General features: G+C 35.2%; 1 protein-coding gene and 1 pseudogene across 1 annotated transcript; both read right to left on the bottom strand.

Annotated features, from left to right (window-relative positions):
- Window positions 1–10,914: 10,914 nt before the first annotated feature.
- Window positions 10,915–11,853, bottom strand: LOC124252206 (olfactory receptor 6C2-like). The gene has a single exon (XM_046685493.1). The coding sequence runs from the start codon at window positions 11,851–11,853 to the stop codon at window positions 10,915–10,917; it is 939 nt and encodes a 312-aa protein (XP_046541449.1).
- A 5,324-nt stretch (window positions 11,854–17,177) lies between these two features.
- Window positions 17,178–18,375, bottom strand: LOC124250966 (olfactory receptor 6C2-like; annotated as a pseudogene).
- Window positions 18,376–24,609: the final 6,234 nt, after the last annotated feature.

Raw genomic sequence — 24,609 nt, 5'->3', positions numbered from 1 at the left:
TTCTCTTTACCGTAACTTCTGGTAAAATTCTTCTGATGCCATTGTCACTGAGAGCATCTATCTGTGCGATATTAAATCCAGAGGACATGAACTGTCTTGATTCTGAGCTTATGTTAATAATTCTTCCATGGATTATTTTAGGGCTTTATCAATTAATTACCTTAGTAGGGACTCAAATATTTTCATTTCAAAACTAGTGTCTCTAGGTTTGAAATCTCCCTACAGTAGTGAATTACGAAAAGTTTCCCCTGGAGACCCCAGCTTATTGTACATAGACTCGCTTTATTGTGTGAAGCGAGGTGGTATCGTACTGAAGTGGGACAGGGTCAGCTCTGACCATTTAAGTAGCAAATGCAGTTAAGGCCTCAGGGTTACAGTACCCAACATAAGGAAGAAGACCTGAACTAGGCTCCTGGTTTGCCCGACGGAACCCTCTAGGGGAACTGTGACGCATTCAGCAACTATATTTGTCAAATTGAGATATAGGAGAAATATTTCTGTTGCCCATCTCCTACCTTCCTCCGACCCTCCTTCTAACCTCTCAGGCAGCATATCATCGCGTTACTGAGCAAAGTTACTTAGGCCTTTTACCACTGGATATCATTCATGCACTAAAAAATATCTGTTTTTTTTTTCTTTCTAAGGTATCATAAGGTATAATAAACAAGACTTAGAAAATGACTCAGTGAAATGTGCCTGGTTCTTGTTTATTCCACTGCCAAAATATAAGTTTGAAATGAGGACAGGGATCTCTAACGAGGGTGCAACTTCAGTCCATGTGTCAGTCTTTTGGGGGATTGAGGAGTATGCTTACACAATTCTATGAATATATATCTTAGTTTTTGATGTGAGGTACATGATATAGGGAATATATTTCTGGATAGCTATCAAGTTTTAATCTTTTTAAATGCTAGTATATGCTTGTGCATAAAAATTTCCCAGAAAAATGACATTTATATATCCAAAGCTTTTACTGCATTCTAAAAAAATGTATGCTTTACCAAATATAGAAATTTATCACTCACATTCCCAGTTTTTAAAAGACAGGTAAAATATTTTTTCCAGAACATAATAAAACTCAAATAACATGAGAGTAAGTATAATTACAATGACAAATTTGATCTCACTTACTATTATGACTGTTGATCATAGTTTCTGTTGGTTGTTGAAACACATGAAATCTTAAAACTCCTAAATTGAAAACGGTAGTTGAGATGAAGATTTTCATATGAACTTCTTGTCACTTTTGCTTATGAATCCACTGTCCTATTCACAACAACTCTAAAATGTGTAGACCTCTATGAAATACCTGTCTTAAACCAATTACACGGAATTACTTTTTGTACTGTTATAACCACCTCGAAAAACAAAACCCAAAACAAATAAAATACCATCATCCGAGGGTTGTGGAATGTCAGGAATCTTCTCTGGTTTCAGGAAGTTGCTTTTCTGACCTTTCAGAGCTATGAGCACGTTTACTATATCTACTTGACTCATGTTTGTTTGATAAAAATGCAACTAAGTGAATAAAGAAAGAGTCCCTGGTGACCCAAGCACAGAGTCACTAATGAATCTTCCGAGTAATAAAATTTGAGGTAAAAAAAGTACGCCAACTGTGGATTCTTTGGAGATAGTGTCCTTGGAGACAAGAGGACGCAGCAGATAAAGCCCAGTGGGACAACAGAAGAATCTGGTCATAAAAGACGAGTTTTTTTGATCAACTGCACCCATTGCCCACCCCCACCACCTGCCTCTGGCAGCCACCAACTTGTTTTCTGTATCGGCGAGTGTATGTTTTGTTTGTTTGTTTTACATTCCACATATAAATGAGACCATATAGAATTTGTCTTTCACTTGTCTGACATTTCACTCAGCATAATGCCCTCAAGGCCCATCCATGTTGTCACAAATGGCAGGATTTCCTTCTTTTAATGGTTGAGTAATAATTCATTGTACATATTCACCATATTTTCTTTCTCCGCTCATCCACCGATGCATACTTAGGTTGTTTCCGTGTCTTGGCTATTGTAAATAATGCTGCAATGAATATGCTGGCGCATATACCTTTTCAAGTTAGTGTTTTTATTTTCTTCAGATAAATACCGAGAGGTGGAATTGCTGGATCATATGGCAATTCTATTTTTAATTTTTTGAGGGAGCTCCATAGTGTTTTCCATGGTAGATGCACCAGTTTACATTCCCACCAATAGTGCACAAGTGTTACCCTTTCTCCAAATCCTTGCCAACATTTGCTATCTCTTGTCTTTTCAACAATAGCCGTTATAACAGATGTGAGATGATATCTCAGTGTGGTTTTGATTGGCATTTCCCTGATGATAGTGATGTTGAGCACCTTTGCACGTACCTCTTGGCCATTTGTATGTCTTCTTTGGTAAAATGTTGATTCAGGTGTTCCATCCATTTTTCAACTGATTGATTTTTCACTTTTGAGTTGTATGAGTTCTTTATATATTTTGGATATTAACCTTTTTTAGAGATGTGATTGGCAAATATTTTCTCCCATTCAGCAAGTTGTCTTTTCATCTAGTTGATGGTTTCCTTTCCTGTGCAGAAGCTTTTTAGTTTGATGTAGTCCTACTAGTTTTTTCTTTCTTTCTTTTTTTTTTTTTTTTTGCTTCTGTTGCCTTTGGTTTTGTTGCCAAGTCCAAAAAATCATCACTAAGACTGATATCAAGGAGCTTAGAGCCCTTTTTCTTCCAAGAGTTTTATGGTTTCAGTCTTACATTCAAGTCTTTACTTAATTTGCGTTAATTTTGGTGTGTGGTGGAAGGTGGTCGGCCAGTTTCGTTCTTTTGCATATGGCTGTCCAGTTTTCCCAACTTTGTTAGAGACTGTTCTTTCCCCATTGTATATTCTTGTTCCCTTCATCTTAAATTAATTGACCGTATTTGTGGGTTTATTTCTGGGCTCTCTATTCTGTTCCATTGAGCTACATGTCTGTTTTTTATGCCAATATCATAACGTTTTGATTACTATAACTTTGTAATACAGTTGAAATCAGAAAGTATGATGCCTCCAGCTTTGTTCTTCTTTCTCAAGATTTCTTTGGTTATCCAGGGTCTTTTGTAGTTCCGTGTCAATTTTAGGGTAGTTTATTCTATTTCTTTGGAAAGTGTCATTGGACTTTGGTAGAGATTGCACTGAACATGTAGCCTGCTTTGGGCAGTACGGACATTTTCACAACATTCAGTCCTCCAGTCTGTGAGCGTGAAACGGCTTTCCTTTCATTAATGTCTTCTTCAATTTCTTGCACTAATGTCTTTCAGTTTTCAGGGTACAGGTCTTTTACCTAGTTGGATAAATTTATTCCTAGGTATTTTATTCTTTTTGATGAAATTTCAAATTGAGATTGTTTTCTTAATTTCTGTTTCTGATAGTTCATAATTAGTGTATATCAAGGTAAGTGATTTTTGTATATTGATTTTGTATTCTGCAACTTTACCGAATTAATTTATTAGTTCTAACATTTTTTGTTGGAGTCTTTAGGGTTTTCTATATAAAATATTTATTTTGTCATCTGTAAATAGAGACAGTTGAATTCTTTCTTTTTCATTTGAAAGCATTTTATTTCTTTTTTTTTTTTTTTTTTTTTTTTTTTGCCTAATTGCTCTGCCTAGAACTTCCGATACGTTGTTGAATAAGAGTGGTGAGAGTGGGCATCCTTGTCTTATTCCTGAGCTTAGAGGAAAAGCTTTCAGCTTTTTAACATTGAGGATGATGTTAACTGTGGGCTTATCATATAAGGCATTTATTATTTATGTTGAGGTATATTCCCTCTATACCCACTTTGTTGAGAGTTTTCTTTTTATCATAAATGGATGTTGAATTTTGTCAAATGCTTTTCTGCATCTATTGAGATTATCGCATGAATTTTATCCTTCATTTTGTTAACATGGTGTATCATGTTGATTGACACGGAGATGTCGAACCATTCTGGCAGCACTGGAATAGATCCCACTTGACCAGTTTTTGTTTTCTATTTTTTAAAGTTTGCACTAATTGCACAAATCATAAGTATAAATCTCAGTCAACTTACTTGTGAATACACTGGTATAATTACCATCGAAAAGAAGATATAGAATATGTTCACCATTTCAAAAGCTTCCCTTATTCCTCTTTTATAAGTGCCACCCTCCACAGAGATAACCACTATTTTTACTTCTATCACTAATGGTTACTTTTACCTTTTCTGTAACTTTGTGTAAACCAAATCCTACAATATATACTACCTTGTGTCTGGATTATTTGCTCCAATATAATGTCTTTAAGATTCGTCCATGACATTTTGTTCTTTTTAATTTCTGCATAGCTTTCCATTGCTTAAGTCTATTGTTTTCATTCATTTTAATGATGTCGGTATATTCTTTGTTTCTATTTTCTTTTGGCTATTGATAATGTTAAATATATTGTTGTACTTGAGGTTTTGTGAATATAGACACATTGGCTTTCATCTTGAAATAAACATAGGAGTGTAATTTTTGGGTCTTATGATGGTATATTTTTAACATACATAAGCATGGCCAAAAAGTTTACTAAAGTGTTTGAACCAACTTAGCCTCCTATCAACGGTTTATCAGAAAGGTAAAGTTGCTTTACTTCCTCACCAAACTGGGATTATCATTAAAAACAAAAATGCCATTCTGTTGAGTGGTAATTGGTTCTCACTGTTGCTTTAATTCACCTTCCTTGATGAGTAACGATGCTGAGAACCTCTGCATATGCTTACTGCTCGGTTGGATATCCACTTTGGGAACTGCTTGTGCCTTTTTATGTTGGATTTCTTTTCTTTTTCCTTATTAAATTCTTAATGAATTGTGGAATTTGTTTATATCTTCTGAATACATCATGTCGCTGTAGATTACCTATTCACATTTTTAAAGAAATTATTATTTGTAATAAGCTAATTTTAAGGAAGTACATTGTGTCAATGCTTTTCTTCTATCATAATGCAGTTTTGTTCTAAAGAATATATATATTTTTTAACTCCAAGAGCATTAAAATATTCTTAAGAAATATTCTAGAAGTTTTATTGCTTTTTAGTCTTCACATTTAGCTCTAATATTCATCTCAATTGTTGTGCATTGTATGAGATAACAGTCAAAGGTCATTTTTTTCTATAAAAATAGGTAGATGTTCCAGCACCATACTTTACCCACCCACGTACACTTTTGGTGTAAATGAAATGATTATATAGGAATTAATTTATTGGTAGACTCTATTCCATTCTATTGGTCCATTTGTCTATCTCTCTATACTATCACACCATTTTTTTGCCATAAGTTTATATCAATTTTTGAAGTCTTACACTATAAGTAATTTTACTTTCTTCTCCTTTCTTAATATTTTCTTGGTTATTCCATTCCTCTGAATTTTTATGCAAATTTTAGGATGAGCTTTTCAAGCTGCACTACAATATATACTGTCTAGGAATTTATTGAATCAATAGTTCAACTTTGGAAGATTGGTATTTTAACAACATCATATCTTTCAGTCTTACACACGAGATGCCCATTTATTTAGGTCACTTTGATTTCTCTCAGTTTTGTACTTTTTCATGTAGAAGTTTCATAAATTTTTTTTGAAATTATTCTTATGCATCTATATTTTTATGATATTCCAAATGGTATTCTATGTAGCCCTCATTTAAATAACCCCACTCCTCAGGTGCATATTTTATGGATTCTCAGTTAAATGACGAGGATGTCCAGAAATCTCTCTTCACTCTGACTGTTCAGAACTCCTATGTCTCCTAATCTCATGATACGTATACATTTTCTTGATGGTGAGCAAGGAGATTCCAAAATTAAAGATAGAAAGGCAAATAAACAACAGCCCAGGTCTTTTTCTTAAACAACTTTAAATCTTTGGCATGGAAAAAATGTACACATCACCTACAAAAATATGTGACTGGGCTTATGACAGTGGTATAGTCTATAGTACCTGGATCATATCTCGGAGGTACTAAATAAATTTTGAAACGTGAGTTCTTGAATAGAGTTGGACTTTTGGGTTTCTCCATTGTTTTTTGATCACTTTACTCAGGGTCCAATCGGTATTGAGACCAATAGTTTGGGGAATGTAATGCCAATATTTAGGAATTTCAGTGGCTAGAGGATTGATAGAGATCAAAGTATCAAACTCCCAGTTATGTGGGAAAAATACAGAGCAGATCATTGCAGTGGCGAGTCTATTCTAATATGAAACAACCGAACTCAAATAAGTGATTTATTGGACAACTAATTTAAAGGTTTCCAATGACTCTCAATGGTTTCCATGAGGCTAAGAGTTAACTAGGGGTTACAGTGAAATTTTTTCCATGGATCAGTCTTGAATAATTAAAGAAGTACTTCAATGTCATCCAGTCTCCTATAGTTTCCTTGTAAATTATGTGCCATCAGAATCACAGAATTCAAAACTTAGCTTGATTTTTTAGAATGTCTACATTTCTGAAGGGCTTCTTTGCCAGCATGAACAGCTCTTTTGCCCATTTAGGTCCTGTTGCATTTGTGACCAGACTTTATTAACCCAATGACATTTTTATGTACCGTATAACATTGCTGCTTTCAGATTTATTAAACATTTTTGTCAGGGGTATGATTGCGTTGTCTCTGAAAATGGTTTCTGTGAAAGATGCAGGGGACACACTTCAGCGTTGGTCACATCAGGGTGCCCGCGCCAAGAAATAGAACTGAATCCAATCTGGATGTGTTTACATGACTACTTTGGCAGAAACGTTTTTTATTTCTTTTTCTTGATGTATTAGTTTTCCTATTGCTGCTGAAACAAATGACCACAAACTTCATGGGTTGAAACAACTCAGATATATTGTTTTACAGTTCTGGAGGTCAGAAGTCTAAAACCAAGTTGTGGGGAGGGGTGCATTTCTTCTGGAGAATTAAGAGAGAAACTGTTTCTTTGTGTTTTTCAGCTTCTAGAGGCTGCATGCATTCTTTGGCTCCTGGTGCTTTTCTTGTATCATCCCAACTTCTTGTGTCCATTGTCACCTCTCTTCCTACTAATTTGATTCTTCTGCTTCTTTGTGATGACATTGGGCCCCCTTGGATGATACAGGACAGTCTTATTTTAAGATTCTTAACTTCATCATATCTACTAAGTCCCTTTTGCCACGTGCTTTAGATATTAATCTAGCACATGCTTTTCACTACTTAGCAAATCGCGTATTGTGATTTATAAAGATTGTATTTTTCCTTTTTATCTTTTGACTATAATTTTGCTGTTGTTCTTTATTGCCATATTCTTTTCCAAAGAGATTGTATTAATTTACAGTGCCATCAGGAATGAATCATAATCTCATTTCAAAATTGACAATTATTATAATAAAAAGCTATCATTTTGCTATTCTAGTAGATATAAAATGCTAATTTAAAGTTGCTTTCACCTGCATTTCTTTGATTACTCTCAAGGATAACACTTTTTTCATGCATTTGTTTAATAGCTGCATTTTCTCTTGAGTAGAAAAGATATTTTTCTTTTGTTTCCAGCTTTCTTGAGATACTGACATAAAATATTGTTTATATAAAATGTTTTAAGTCACATGTATTCAAAAATATAGTATCTCTTTATTTTGTGTCCCTTTTTTTTCTTTTGTTAAGAAATGCCTTAACTATGGCATTGCACGCTTCATTATATGAAACACTGTGTGTTTGTGTGTGTGTATGTCATCTGTGTATCTATCAAGATAGATAATATTTAGATCTTTAATTCATTTGAGATTTGTTATGCGTATGTTTGAAAAATACGTCTAATTTCCTTGCAAAAGAGGAAGTTACAATAACAACATTCATCACATAATCAATCATTTTCACAATGAAATTAAATTCTATCTTTGTAATTAAATATATTAGGTTATTTACAGAGATCTACTTTTGAATGTCTTTAGTTTTGTACTTTAATTATCCCTAGGCCAATACACATTTTAAATTTATTTTAATGCCTCTTATTTTTACATTTGTGGAGGATTAGTGAGTTTTAATGCTTCCAAGTGAGTCTAGAAGTAATTTGTCATTAATAGCATAAATGTTGGAATTCTAATGAGATTTTCATTGAATTGTATATGTCAGTTTTGGTGAATTATTATATTTTTTATGTAAATCTTCGCATCCAAGAGTAAGATCTCTTTTTAACTGTATTCTTCAGATCTTATTTTATATCTTTAAATGGATTGTATCTCTTTCTTCATTTGGAAAACCATGCTTTACTTCTTAATGGCATCCCTTTGTTATCATTATGACTAAAATTGCTCTCTTATTTTTTACTTTTCAGATGTTAATTTCTGTATAAAAATAGGCCATTGATGTTTAAAAATATATTCTTTATTTATCCAACTTAAATTCTCTTTTAAATTCTATTCTTTTTGTATCAGTTTCTTGTATTTATGCCTTTTTCAGTAATGTTCGGAGAAGAGTATATACCTCTTTATGGGAAATTAAAACAACATTAATCCAAAGACATGACTTCTTCTATTGCTACTAAGAAAAAAAGTGCAGCCGATTAAATTATGATGACAATAAATGCTAAGGTGTCATACATTATAAAAGACATTTTACTTTCAGAGTTAACAATGTTTGAAACAAGCATATTCAAATTGCTACAAGTTAAATTTGTATATCTTCTGTCTCGTATTTATAATGATTATTTTATTACCGTCTTATGACTTTCCGAGATCATCTAAAACAGTGTTGAATAACAAGGAGGAAACTAGATGTTTATATTTGGTTCTTGGTTTTGATTTATAGTCTATTGGTATTTCATTCTTTAAAATAATTTTCATTTTTTAATAAATAGTTGGATTATTTTTTTACCATATTCCCAATTTGCTTGGAATTTTATTAAAAAATTTTCAGCATCTAACTATTCTTATGAAATCTATTTTTAAAAATTGATTGATATAATAAATAATGTGGAGAGATTTTACTGAGATATAGCTTTTCTTATACTACTAAACTCCTCTTGGTCATAATCTACTTTTCTTTTACTGTGTTACTAGCTGTACTTACATATATTTTACATATGAAATATCTATTCATATATTTAAATGAAATCATGACTTTTTCCCCATGGTTTGGAATGGTTTAATGTACAATGAAATTATTTGTGATATTTATAAAGTTAATGCAAATTTTTTTAAAACAATTTAGTCCTCTTTCCATTTTACAGGCAGAAATTTATTTACTTTCTTAATAAATTATATGGATATTGCTATATTCAAATTTGTAATTTCTTAGTTCATATTTTACTAAGAACTTTTGATTGCATCCAATTTTTCTATCTTTTGTTGTAAAATTGAATGCAGCATATATTTATATCTATTTGACTCTCTTATGTATTGATATTTATATCTTGTTTCTAATTTTTAATCTTGAATATATTACTTTCTCTCTTTTTTTCCCCACATTTGGGTATGTAAGGTTATTTTTCCCTAAGTTTTACAGAGAATCAGCTTCTGAATTGACCTTAAATTTTACTTATTGCTTTTGCTTTTTATCTTAAGCTTTCATTATTCACTCTACTCTGTTTTAGTGTGCAGTTCTTCTAATTGTTTAAGATGAGCCATTGTTAAGATGGCTCCTACATTTTCAATCTACTTAAAAATATTTTAATGACAAAGATGTTTGAGCACACGGATTTCTCTCACCGCATTAAACACACAAATGTGCTTTATGTATACAAATTTTATAAATATCTGTGCTTTACATATATAGATTTTTACTATGCTATTTCTTGCTAGACATATTGTAGTTTCAGCCTCAAAATTTTAATTTATTATGCATACTTAATCTTTAGGTATTTATTTTTAATTTGATGGCTGGTTTGTAGACTTTGAAAACTAGCTGTATGAGTCTAGAATCAGGGTTTTAAATTACATTAGGGGGTCTGTTTCTGTTCTGTTCTTTTTTTAAAAAACTGATAAAGAAAAATACCCAATCTTATCATCTGAATTCGTGGGTGGGCGGATTGTTTTTTAATTCTCCTTTTCATTGACCGTGCATCAATATGGTAATCTTAGTTTCATACCGTTGAGCCATTTCTAAATTTTTCATCATGCGGCTATTGAAATCTCATATTCTGTCTCCAAGGGATATTTAAATTCATTCTGCTTGGATACGTTTTGAAATATCTTTATTCATTATCTCCCAATCTATGTCACACTTTGCCAGTTTATAGGCTTACGCTGTTGGATTTTCAGTATCCTCTTTATCTCTGCCACCTAAGGAGTTCACTTGTTTGCTCTAAGACAAGCTAAACATCGAAAATAATAGTTATTAAACTGAATTGACAATTTTCTGGGTGTTTGCATTGATATTGTTTTTATAGTATTTTAATATACCATATTTGCCTAATTCTGGAATTACAAGATAGTCTTACAAAAACTTGTGCTTTTTATTACAACATTGCACCTTAACTTTTAACTCAAATTTTATTATGATTACATCCATGTGCATGGAATTATTAAATAGATTTGGAATAGAGGAGTTGAATTATAATAGTACTCCATCAATAAAGAAAAAGTAGTTGTAAAATGTTAATAAAACTGGAAGAGAGATTATTAGGACACAAATATGACTAGAATTTTACTGGAGAAATTGAGGGGATATTTATCCTTTTATTATGATTAATCAACTACTTTTTTCTCTTACTTCTTCTTTTTATTTTTGAGGAAGATTAGCCCTGAGTTAACTACTCATAAAAAGAGGAGGACTGGCCCTGAGCTAACATCCATGCCCATCTTACTCTACTTTATACGTGGGACGCCTACCACAGCATGGCGTGCCAAGCGGTGCCATGTCTGCACCCGGGATCTGAACTGGCAAACCCCGGGCCACTGATAAGTGGAACGTGGGAACTTTGCTGCGCCACCGGGCCGGCCCTCTCTTACTTTTTTAAGAAGAAGATAATCCTTTTGACTGAGTCATTCAAGGCTTTCTTCACTTGCTTGTTTCTTAGGGTATAAATAAATGGGTTCAACATAGGTGAAATAGAAGAAACGAGCTGGGAAACTCCTTTATTAAGAGACACTTCTTCATTTGCTGAAGGTTTGATATAGATAAAGATGCAGCTGCCATAGGTGATGGAAACCACAATCATGTGGGAAGAACAGGTAGAAAAGGCTTTTTTCCTTTGCTGAGCAGAAGAAAATCTTAGAATTGTCGTGATGATATAAACGTAGGAGAGAACAACACACACAAGGGTCATGATAAAAGTCAACACAGCGCACACTAAAATCATTCGCTCTATGAACCATGTGTCTGAACGTGAGATCTTTAACAGAGGAGTGGCATCGCAGAAAAAATGGTCAATGACCTTAGAGCCACAGAATTCCAGATTGAGGCCAAGGCTAAGCAGAGGAATTATGATTAACAAACCAGCCATCCAACAGCTGATGATAAGCCTATTGCAGACTCTGTTATTCATGATCGGCACATAATGCAAGGGTTTGCAGATGGCCACATAGCGGTCAAAGGACATAGCGGCTAGAAGAAAAAATTCTGTTATCCCAAAAAGGTAAGTAAAAAATATTTGAACAACACAAGCATCATAGGTAATGATTTTGTCACCAGTTGATATGTTGTACAAAACTCTGGGAATACAAGCAGTTGTGAATGAGATTTCTAAGAAAGAGAAGTTTTGAAGAAAAAAGTACATGGCTGTTCTAAGATGGCAATCTATGAACGTGAGGGAGATAACGATCAGGTTCCCAGCTACACTTAACACGTAGGTAAAAAATAGAAAGATGAAAATTAGAACTTTCATTTGAGGGTCGTCAGTCAGTCCCAACAGGATGAATGTTGATATTGTCTGGTTTCTCATCATGGATTCCTGCTTTCTGCCCGATCCGCATGAAAAATTCAGACACTTGAATAGAGTGTAGTGAAGCCAAAATTAGCACTCAGCAGTGGCTTGTTTATGTAATATGTTTATTTGTGGCTATAAGTAGTAACTACATTTTCATCCTTGCCTTATCTTCCAATCAGATAGTTTCATCTTTGTTCTCAATCCTTTGGCTTAGTATATCTATCTATGAGTTGTGGAAGCTAGTGGTCAAATACTTTGTAATACTGAGATAATTTTCCAAGCTTATTTCTCAACTTTCATCAATTAGTTGCAAAGACACTAACTTATTGTTTTTAGCCTGCAGTCAGTGCCTCCAGGGCCTTGAAATTCCCTGTTACCAAATAATTAGGGAATTCCCCCTGCAGACCAGGATCCTTTTATGTGATTTTACTTTTTACTGTCTTTGCTTAAAACACTCTTCCTACTGATGTGGAGGCAAGATCAACTTTCACAAAAAGATTTATGGGTTCCCCAATAAAGCCTCAGGGTTTGCAGACAGCATCACAGAGAAGGAAATTGTTTTGGCTTTATTCTTTGCTTGAGGGCTGAAAGCTTCCCTCAGATTAAGGACCACACAGAGCACAACCACAGTAGACGAATTTGGGAGGCTGTGAAGAAGACTTCTACAGCTCAATTGACTTCTCCTTCTCCTACAGCCATGGGCACATAGGGCATCACTGTGATACTGAGCTCAGCCTTCCACATTCCAGTCAGGCTTCAGTGTTCTAGAAATAACATGGTTTCTTTTTCAATCATTAGTACAGTTCATCCGTGAAGCTCAATTTCTCCCAGATGTTACAAATCAGAGACTGAGAAAGTAACAGCCCCTAGAATGACTGATCCCTTTCTGTTTCTTCTAACATTCTAATGAGCCGATATGTATAACAAAGGAAGGAGTGTCAAATGAGCTGATAAATCATCAGACTATTTGCCCTTGTTTTATGTGAGAGTGATGATCATATTTGTGTGTGTGTGTGATCATTTTTGTCGTTGTTATGATTGAAGATGAGGCAGGAGTTTATTGTTCCATTATCTCTCACACTGTACTACAACAACTGATGAATAAAAATCAACCTGTCCATGATTTTTATCTATTCAAGGATAATGAATTTTTAAAATGACATATAATAGATAACTTTTTATTCCATAACAAAATGTCACAATTCACACTAACAGCTCTGATTTGATAACGACAGATATAATACATTTTTTACATAGGAAGTTATGACCATTTCTTACAAAGGTCACCGAAAATAAAAACGTTATTGTACTTACTTTTTTGCCAATCAATCAGAACTTCAGGTGGCTTTTTAACAGCATTAGTTCTTAAAGCTAAAATTTGTGCCTATCTGTTCTCTATTGCTCCCAACTTCACTCTATATTTATGTGCAGTTTGGAAATGCAAAGATCTTTCTGTTATTTATTGCCAGAATTGTTCCTCACAGAGGACTCTAGTTATTATAAACAAAAAGAGTATTTTCTCGTGCTGCCTGTACCTGAAAATAAAAGGCTGTTCCTAGAGTTGAGAACTGTCAAGAATTATCTTAGCTTTTGGAAATCTTGATATTCTGACTTTTCTGGGCAGAGAGGTTTACATTAACAAGGTTGGTGTTTGTTTTATTTAGCAAACTTGTAACTTAATGAACAAGCTAAAGGGTCCTTGGAGACTCAGGTTCAAAGACATTACTATAGAATCTTTTGTGTCATAATCTTGGCAAAAAGCCTAAAACATGCAGCTCTAAGGACGCATCCTCAGAGGAAAGAAGATGGGATAGCTTCGAGACTGGAGCACAAGAAACAACAGTCACATAATGCCCTACTCTAAATAATTTTGATTTACATTTATATCATGCAAATCCCTTTGAAGATCAAAGAGCCCCTATTTTCTCTTGTATTTCACTATATTATGAATACATTAAATTAATTTAAAAATTACTCAAAACGTATTTGATATAATCCAGAGATAACTAATGTCAACACTTTGAAATAAATGCTTTCAGATTATAAATCAGCAAATTAATCTAAATATTATATATACGACATTTATAAATATGTGAACAATAATCATAAGGTGTATAATTGGCTGAATAGATTGTAAAGATCTATTTAAATCAAAAACATATTGGAGAATATATTTTCATCTCAATTTTAATTAAATTTAGTTCCATTATATTTTATTACTAAATATTAGATTAAAAAAACGAGGTCTCTGTATAAATTTATAACTTTGTATTTTTACTATTATTAAAATGAATATAGGAATATAACTAATCAACTCAAATATTATATATTCTTTTATTTTTATAATTTTTACAAAAGATTATTATTTCAGAAAATTTTTTTTTGTGCCATAGCCAGAATATTCTAGATGAGAAATTTCTTCCTCAAAAATACACACAAACCAGATGGTTAACACCTGCAAATGAAATACAATACCTGAAATGAGAAATTTTTCGGATGATATTAATAGCAGTATAGATAATACAGAATAAATGAACTTTTAGAGATAGGAACAAAAGTTAGATAAAGTGAAGCAGAGAGAGAAAGATACTGAGAATAGAAGTAGATCGAAAACCTGTAGTGGGCTGGCCCGGTGGCACAGTGGTTAAGTTCACACATTCCAATTCTCCGAGGCTAGGGGTTCGCCGGTTCCAATCCCTGGTGCAGACAGGGCACCGCTTGGCAAAAAGCCATGCTGTGGTAGGCCTCTGATGTATAAAGTAGAGGAAGATTAACATGGATGTTCGCTCAGGGCCAGTCTTCCTCAGCAAAAGAGGAGGATTGGCAGTAGTTAACTCAGGGCTAATCTTTCTCAAAAAAAAAAAAAAAACCTGTAGGAGAAGTGATCTAACACGTGTAATTGGAGATGAGAAGAAAGAGACTGCAAGGGCTGAGGTGGGGTGACAGAAAAATATTTGAAGAAATCAAAAATTGCCAAAAATTTACAAATTTGATGACAACAAGAAAGATCAATAATCACTAAGAAGGATAAACAAAAAGGAAACCAGATCAAGGATCACAGTAATCAAATTTATCAGAAAGAGTGATAATTAAAAATTCTAAAAAGCAGCTACAGGGGCAGATATAAAAAGGATCACAGATTCCTCTTCAGAAATGATGCAAGCCAGAAGACAGAGAAAATCACCTTTACAGATGAGATTTACTGAAAAGGGAGCCAGGTTGCAAGTTAATCCAGTTCTGAGTTAAATGTGTTGCTGATGGAGAGTACTCTGGCACAACCTTATCCAATTTAGGGAACGATAATGATAGTCTCTGCTATGTGCCGGAAACTTTTCAAAGCTCTTCTTTGGCATTATCTTAGATCTTTACAGCTCTATGCTGCAGCTATAATTGTTATCCCCCCTTTGCAGATCAAGAAATCAAATTACTGTGTTTGTGCAACTTAATGCCATGCAACTAGAAAGTGGTGAAGTCATGATTGAAATCAAGGCACCCTCACTCCAGCGACTGTGCTAGTTTTCATAGTTGCATGATTGTATTTGCAAGGTCCTGAATGAGCATCCCGTTAGGCACAAAGAACAAAACAGGCGGCAGAGCTAAGGAGACACTGTGACCTCCGCTGTCTTCCTGAATGCAGGAGGAGCAATTCAGTTTACGGGGACAAAGCAGAATACCTCTGCTAAAATTCCACTTCACAACACTGAAGCTGACGTATTACTCTATGACTAGGTAGGTTTTTCTTTTTCTTCACAACTCATAGCATAGGATATCTGTTATTAATTGCTGCCATAAAACCTCAATAGTATTCTTTGGAAAGATAATTATTCTGTCTGAAAGGTAGTCTATTCTGTTTCTAGGTTTAAGCAAGCAGTAAACTTGGAAAGTATCCACACTATTGTATATTGTCATAAACAAAACAAAACAAACCGACATTTAGTAAGGAGAGACTTTATGCAAAAGGATTATTGCAAAGTGATAGGAGGGTGAACTGCAATAGAGGAATTAGTGCAATAAAGAGAATATTGTGACCACAAGACATGCAAGCATTTCAAGGGTTAGGCAGCAAGGGCCTTTCTTTTAGAGAGAGAAATAAACAGGTGAAAGAAGAACAGGCAGTGGTGAAATGGGAAGAAAGGTGTCTACCTAACTAGGCGTAGACTTGGGAAATGGCCAAGGCACTGGCAGTTATGCTGAGATCTGAAGGTTGAATAGGTTTTACAAAGACCAGCTAAAGAATGAAAGGAAAACATTTCCAGAATGAGTAAGGATCTAGACATAAAAGATCAGAGAGTCAAAGTCTTCCACATGACTGGACACAGAGGACTAGGGAGAGAAATATGAAAAGTCGTGAAAAATATAATAACTGAGAGTGGGAATATTTTTCCTTGAGAACTAACACTGAGGCTCATACCTTTTTGTTCTTTCACACTTTACACAACTAATTTCTGATCAATGTAAAACTGGAGTTTTCCATACATTTTACTAGTTGAATTTTACTGGAATCTCTTCTCACCCGTGTGCATAATATAGCTCGTTTTTAATTGGTGCTTCAATATATGTTTTAGCGTCTGGCTGCTATTTCCTAAGAGGGGCTGTTTTATTTCCATCTTTCTTATAAATTCCCATTCAAGGTGTTATCTCCATTTCTCTAACGATAGTCTTCCCCTTTGATAATAAAGGACATTTATTGTTGCATGGGCTACACTTTTCAGAATTTTAGAAAGTATTTTTGTAATAATTTCTTGGGAATGGTCCTGATAGTTATGTGGATGGGAAGATCTATCTTATCTATCATCTATCTATCGATCTATCTATCTATCTATCATCATTGTCATCATCTATTATCGATCTCTCTCTGTCTCACATTCATACACAGCTGAGTTGTTTGCTAAATGGGTGATGGTGATTTGGGGGTATAATCTGGTTTGTTTTACAATACAATCTCTTAATAAGAGATGGCGCCCTATCCTGTTTGCTTTCCAAGGAGGGGAAAGAAATGAACTAGTTAGAATCTGTTTTAGCTGCAAGACTAAAAACATTTTTTAGACACTTAATCTGACTTTCATGATGACTACAAAGATATGAAATAGTTCAGAAAGTTAATCCAGTGTTTCCCTATTTGTGGCAAAGGACTGTTAGAATTTTTTCCCTAACTTGTTGTAGATGGATACTTTTTTTAATGCAATAGAGATGAATTATTTAAAAAGAAAAAAAGACATAAAATATATGTTAAAATTTTTTATTAGATTCAAAAAAATTAACTTTGTCATATTGCTCTTACGGTATATAAAAGCTTATTTTTGATTTTTATGCTTATTGTGCTTCAAAAATATTTTGCTGTCCTACACTAACCAGTACACCAAACTTTCCTGATAACTTGAGTCCACAATTTCAACATTTTCCTTTTTCTTTGAGAAAAATGCAATTCTTTTGATTGAATCATTGAATGTTTGTTTCACTTGCTTGTTCCTCAGGGTCCGTATAAATAGGTATAGCATTGGAGCAATGGAAGTTGTGAGTACTGACACACCCTTATTAATGTCCACTTCTTCTTCTTTTTTTCTATTGATGAGGAAAATTTGCTCTGAGCTAACATCTGTGCCAATATTCCTCTGTGTTGTATGTTGGTTGCCACCACAGCATGGCTTGACAAGTGGTGTAGGTCTGCACCTGGGATCCAAAACTGCAAACCTGAGCTACCAAAGTGGAGCATACTGGACTCAACCACTAGGCCACAGGGCCAGCCCCCTGTCCATTTTGTCTTTTGCTAAAGGTTTAATGTAAATGAAGATGGAGCTTCTGTAGGTGATGGATACAAAATACGTGTGGAAAGAACAGGTGGACAGAGCCTTTTTCCTGTGCTGAGCAAAGGGAAATTGCAGGAATGTCTTGAGGATGTATGTAGGAAAGAACTACACAGACAAGAGTCATGATGAAGCTCATCACACAGCACAGGCTATAACCATCTGCTCTATGAACCACACGGCTGAGAAAGAGATCTTGAGATGCATCACAGAGAAAATGATTGATGACATTTGAGTCACAGAATTCCAGATTTAAGCCGAGGCTAAGTGGAAGATTATGATTAACAAACCTCCAGCCCAACAAAAAGTGCAAACTTTCTGCAGACTCTGCTGCTCAGGATGGTCACGTAATGCAAGGGTTAACAAATGGCCATGTAGTGATAATGGGACATGAAGGCCAGAAGAAAAAATTCTGTTGTACCAAAGAGATGACAAAAAATAACTGACTAATGCAAACATTATGAGTAATGGTCTTATCTCCAGTAGACATGCTATAAAAGAATCTTGGAATACAAACTGTAGTGAATGACATCTCCAAGAAGGAAAAATTTTGGAGGCAAAAGTACATGAAAGATTTAAGTTGAGAATTCACCCAGGTGAAGGAGGTGATTGTCAGATTTCCAGTTCCATTCAACATATAGATGATAAGCAGAAAGATAAATAACAAAACTTGAAGTCATGAGTCATTTGTCAATCCCAGAAGGATGAATGTTGTTAGTCTTGTGTGGTTTCTCATCACAGGCTCCTGACTTCCCAATCTGTTTATACGGTTGAGATTGAAAATGGAAAAAAAGGTGGCATTAAAAATCATTTTAACAATGGACATTAGCAAAAATATTTAATTGATGGCATTCAGATAGATTTTATCCTTGAAATTTAACAATAAATTGTGAATACGTGACTATCCTCAGTTCTAAAAGAAGTGTATTACATGCTTGATTGAGGGAAAGTTTTCTCAAAATTGTTATTGCTATACTAGAGTCCTTATTTTTATAGCTTTTTCAGCTTTCTCAAATTTCTTTTTTCAATTGATTTTGTATCATGAATATACTTGTTTAATTCCATTTTAGCCCCAGGAGTAAAAGAGACCATTAATGTAGGTGATTTCACAGGTAGTCTGGTAACACTTGTCTTCCCATAACTCTTCAATACTTACAAGTCTAATTAAAAAGCATTATCACCAATTTCACATCTTTGCTTGAAGTGCTAGATTTTTATTAAGTGAAAGTAGGGAAGTTGAGAATTTTGGCAAACTGTATATGCTTTTGCGATGAACTTGGTAAAACGTGGCACTGCTGTGTCTAAAGAGAATTGTTAATAAAAAGGAAAAGAGATTCTTATAAACACCATCCCCTCTTCCCATCCACCGACAATCTCTAAGTTTCTAAGATGAATCTAATTTCCACTTTTGCTCATTCTGGACTAGAGCACAGTATTTTGACGCACTAACATAATTAATATACCTCCTGGGAACTTGGTAAAAATTCAATGGCTCAGTCTCTACCCTGCTTTGTGAGCCTTGGCTTTTGGGTACTTTCTCTCTCTAGGAGATTCTGAAACATATCAGTTTCAGAATGACTCAACTACAGTGATTAAGGTATACATACCACAATAATATATAACTACTACTGCTTATTATTGCATTATGATTTGGTAAAGTTGAAATACTGCCAATTGCCTTAGTATCTAGGTGGTTGTCATTAACGCCAACGAGAGGATTCTGACTCTTGGCAACCCTGTGTACAGCAGAGCAGAACCCTGCCTGGTCTTTTTGCACCATCCTCTCACCTTCTGGGGCTGTATCAGACAATGCTCTGCTGCTCTTCATAGGGTTTTCCTGGCCAATTTTTTCCGAAGTGGTTGGACAGGTCCTTCTTCCTCATCTGTCTGATTATGGAAGCTCCACTGAAACCTGTCCACCATGGGTGACCTTTCTGGTTTTTGAAATCCCAGTGGCAAAGCTTTCAGCATCACAGAAGCATGCAGCCACCACAGCATGACAACTGACTGATGGGTGGTGTGGTTACCTGACTGGGAAAAGAACGAGGGCCATGGTGGCAGTGAGAGTGCTGAATTGCAACCACTGAACCACCAGGGCTGGCTTAAGAAAGGTGTCTCTAATACAATTACTGAATGAACACAAGCGAAATATTTTAGTCGGTTTAACAATGGAACTGGTAAGATGTAAACTGCTTCAAAGAAGTATTCGTGAGATAAAGATTTTATATTCCAAAGATTGCTGAAATAACTTTTCTAGTAGATACCAAACTGGTTAATGTCCTATAGAACTATGACATTGTAATCTTTGTATGATCTTTTCTACAGGACAAAAATCTACAAGTTAATGTGTAACCTCACAGTGTTTGAACACTAAGCAAACGGTAAAAAGCAAAGTCAAAGGCAAGTGCATTTTCCTGTGTAATTAAATACTTCCTAGGTGAACTTGTTAAACAATGACATTGTAAGAACAGGCAGTCATTCTCCTGCTTTATTTCAAGATTTGAATTTTTTCCTCAATATTTCATTTCAGTATGTCATTCAATTTTTCTAGCTTCTCTACTCCCTATCTTTCTCTATAGTAGAGACTATACTGTGCACAAAATTATGATGCAAATCTATATTTATTAACATGGAAAACATTAACATTTTTTGCCTGGTAACTGACTATGTATATTACTCTGTATACAAATGTATATACTGTATACAAATATGAAACAATTTTTTATCTTTTGGTCAGACGTTGTTATCTAAGAGTGGAAGAGTTGCCAGATGTATGTCTTTTCATCAGGTAACTGTTTGACAATTGGAATGGGTCTCATAAAGTTGTTGTATCTTATTGTCTCCAAGGATAGAGTTCCCACTGACACCTCTATTAGGTTTTGCCGAAATTCAGGTCATCTCAGATTCATTAGTCATGTTTGAACTTTGGTCACGAAAGACCCTTAATTTATTCACACAGATGGCCCCTGCGCATCTATAAGAGACCAAGATAATAAAACATTCATCTTACTCCATTGTGCCAAAACCTATCTTTGCCTAGAGATATCAGAAACAATCTTTTTATGAATCTCTAAAAATCACCTTACATTTCTCAGACATTTAAAATAAATGTGTTTTTATTTCAGTATAGAGATACAAGAAATTTTTTCCTAGAATTAAAGTGGACTAGGATCTCCAAAGGGTGTCTGTGTGTGGTAATAACCGGTGAAAACTCTGATAGCACTGTCTGTTCCCAACAGTGCTGGGGGAACGTGTAAGGCTCCATGTGAGGGGCATTTATGAATGTATGGACTCCACTGGTACTTTCGGTTTCATCGTGGCACTATCAGGACTGCATATTCAACTAAGGCCATTGCGTTTTCCTTACAAGTAAGTTTGGTTTTCTTTGGTAATTATAGTTTCTTTCTTCAACATTCTATTTCCTTAGTCTGAGTAAAATATCAGACTTATATTATATGTTTAAAAATAAGACGGCAATCATCAATTTGGATATTTCAGGAAAAGAAAATAGTTATTTATGATGTTATTTTGTTCTATAAAAGAGAAATATGAAACGATTAGAGTCATTAGGAATATTTATTACATGCATCAGTAAAGACACGTGTCAGTTCCTGTTCACTCTTTATCTTCAGTGGCTAGATTAGGACCAATCATATAATTGGTTCTCAAAAAGTATGTCTTGAATGAATTCTAGAGTACTCATTGGAACAGAATAATCTGAGGGACGCCCAGAAGTAATCTGCTCAGACAAGGTAACTTTCACAAATTAATGTTTATTTATACCAAGATATAATTGTATCATCCTTCATTAGAATGCCAAATTAACTGCAATATTGTCATTAGGGAACAGTGCGTTAACTAAATGCACACATTTCTGGAAACATACTAAATAGAAAATACACCAGAATTCAATTACATTATTAGAAACTTCATTAGAACATGTCACAGAAGATAAGTCCTGATGATTAGGAAGGGGGAGTGTTTTAGAACCTGGGGCACTGCTTTGAGTTAGGATGCCCAGTGAAGTCCTGAGGCTTAAGAATTTTCTGTTTGATTCAGAGGGTCAGTTTCTATGGGATTCTGTCTAAAAAGGTGCCTGATTGCCAGATAATTACTGCTCCTCCTGAGCTTGGATTATGCTTCTTTCTTGTAATGGTACCTATAAACCATAGACATTTTTCCATAAAGAGAAGATCAGTGCTGTCAGTTGTTACCATGTTGATGGGAAAAAAAAAATTGTACCTAAATTAGCTAGAAACTAGGAAAACCAATATTTAAGGGTTTTTTGTGGGTATAATATACAGCAAATAGGTAAAAACCATTTTTATAACAAACTAATGATATTTTCAGTGGAAGATTATTTTTTACCTCAGGGTGGAGGAAAATCAGAAGACGTGGATTCTTTATTATTTACAAACAGAAATATCGTCCCATGTCATTAATTCATAATTATGGTTGAGAAAGGTGGAACACTGATTGCTTTATCTCCAAAACTGTACAGTCCCTGAACTCCAGCCTTAAAACTCACTAACAGACATTGAAAATTCACATTCATCAAAATTCACCTGCTTCGTAGGGAATGCAGCAAAGAAAAGCTGCTAATCGCAGTGGCTGTTGCTTAGTGCCCGGAAGCGTTAGCATAAGTGTTAGACTGATTTATGGGGCAAATGGAGGAAGAGGAAAATAAAAGAGAGAAAGAATTAAGGATAGAGGTTTTAACTTACTATCCAACAAAGACTGTGTGGATTATCCAATTAATCCTCCTAATAATTCCATGAACCAGACGTTATTGAGGAAACTGACAAAAATGAACCCAGGCAGTCTGACTCCAGAAACTGTAAAAAGCACAGGAAACTGTAAAAAGAAGTCTAGTACTTCTTACTAGACATCAGTACACACGAAAGCAATACATTTGAGGTCATGTCTACATTAACATTAAAGGTAGTCTCAAAAATGTAGAGCGGGTTTATATTAGGTTCAAATAGAAAAACAAAAACAAAAAGAAAACTTCTTCCTAAATGTCATTTCATATATGAAATCCACTCTTTCATTATTTCCACAAACGTCTATGGAGAGTTGGTCTCTTCTGCCATGTTACTATAGTTCTTCGTGGTGTCTGATGAGTTGATCCTCTGTTGGCACATTTGTGGTAGTAACCACCTTTCTTATTTGGGGACAGCTTTGATTACTTTGGTTCTAAGCTGCTTCTGGTTGTATTGGAGAGCCTGCACTTTCCATCTTCCACTGCTCTGCTAGGGGCGTCGTCAGTGCCCTCCTTGTGCAGCCTGTGCCTCTGAGGTTGCTGGTGCATTGCTGCTTATGATGTGTCTGCAGTCTCAGGTGTCGCCACTGGGGTCACCAGGCTGTGAGCACTTCTGCTGCTTCTGGGGTCCCCTGGGTCTCATGTTCCTCCACTGGCTCTCCGTGGGCTCTCCATGGACTCAGATGCTGCTGCCCCATGCAACACCCGTGCTGCTGCTCCCACGTTGTCTAGGGGTGCTGGTTGCACCACCGCCAGGGATGCTGGGTTCAGGGGTGTGGCAATAGCTGCCAGGGGCCCAGGGATCCAGGGTCTTACGTGCAGCACCCTGCTGTTGGTGGAGCTGATGCTAAGGGTGCTGCCACTGGGGGCTAGGTCATCAGTTCTGCTATGTTCCTGAAGCCTTTGGTTGCAGGTTCCACCTGTCATTGCTTGGGAGTAGCAGAAGCTAGCCAGGGAGAGGTTGTTCTTGCTGCTCTCTCCTGCAGCCTCTGGTGTTGGGCACTAGCAGGTGTGTCTTGAAAATTTAGGTCAGAGTGCCCTGCCTCAGAAGGGAAAACCTGAGTTTTGTACGCTATCCCCACTGTTGGAAACACCTGGACACTGCTGGGGGAGGGAAAAGGGTACTTGCACTGGACCCACTGTAAGAGATACAGGGAGCAAGCTGCACCTGTTTTTTCTGCTCCTGCTGCATCTGCTCTCAATCACACAGGCTGCATCGCCCTCTGTTTCCTCTCTGGGCCCTGGATCCCTGGATTGCTGCTGCCCAAGACGGGGTGGGGGCTGCTCCCCTAATTCCACTGCTTCCCTGGAGTCCAGTTCACCCACTTTCAGATGTACACATGCATGGATCTCTTACACATCTTTTTGTGCTGTTTAGGGAATCATCTGCCGCTCAGTGGATGTCTGATTGGTTGTAACTTAGAGGGGAGAGACAAAGGGAATAACTCACTCTGCCATGATGCTGATCTCACTTTCCTGATGGCTTTTTTAACCCTTTTCCTTCTTAAACCTAGAATTTCTAGGTCTTACTTGGAGAGAACATAACCTTGGAATGAAGTTAACTCCAATTTGACATCTATTTTAAGAGAGATTGGTGACATATTACTGAATTCACTCTCTATTCCATCCCAATTTGTACTGCTAAATTTCTATTATGAAATATTAGTCTTTTGTGTTTTAAAACTTCATGGTTATTTCTCTATATTCATAGTGTAATCATTTATTGGTAGATAATGCATTGTACACTTCCCCATTAAAATACTCTACCATTTTATAATTAAATATTCTTTGTTTTTATTACTATTGTTGAAGATTATTTTACACATTGTGTTCTAAATGATACTTTTAAGAATTGTACACTGTTTTAAGGATTTCCTTGAAATCACATTGCCATTACATTAGAAAGACTATGTCGTATACTGGAATGGATCTACAACTTGGAGGTAAATGCTACTTGATGCAAATGATATTTTTCAGCAACTACCAGCAATACATAGCTCTGCTAGATGTCTTCAAACATATTTTGTAAGAAAAACATGCAAATAAACAAAACACCTTTAAAAATATTAAAGAAGTTTGCCTATGGAAGACTAAGGAGTGGGAATGGGAAATTGAAATAGAGAAAAATAAAAAAGCAAAATAAGTTAATGGGAATACCTGATGATAATTATAATATAACAAGGACCAAGAGAAATGACTAACAACCCT

The sequence above is a fragment of the Equus quagga genome, chromosome 1 (genome assembly GCF_021613505.1).
Source record: "Equus quagga isolate Etosha38 chromosome 1, UCLA_HA_Equagga_1.0, whole genome shotgun sequence".
Lineage (NCBI taxonomy): Eukaryota > Metazoa > Chordata > Mammalia > Perissodactyla > Equidae > Equus > Equus quagga.
The sequence above is the reverse complement of the archived record's forward strand: the minus strand, read 5'-3'. Positions and strand labels throughout refer to the sequence as shown.

Bases quoted from the DNA above. Each gene is read 5' to 3' on its own strand.
- LOC124252206 (XM_046685493.1), bottom strand. From the start codon at position 11,853: ATGATGAGAAACCAGACAATATCAACATTCATCCTGTTGGGACTGACT.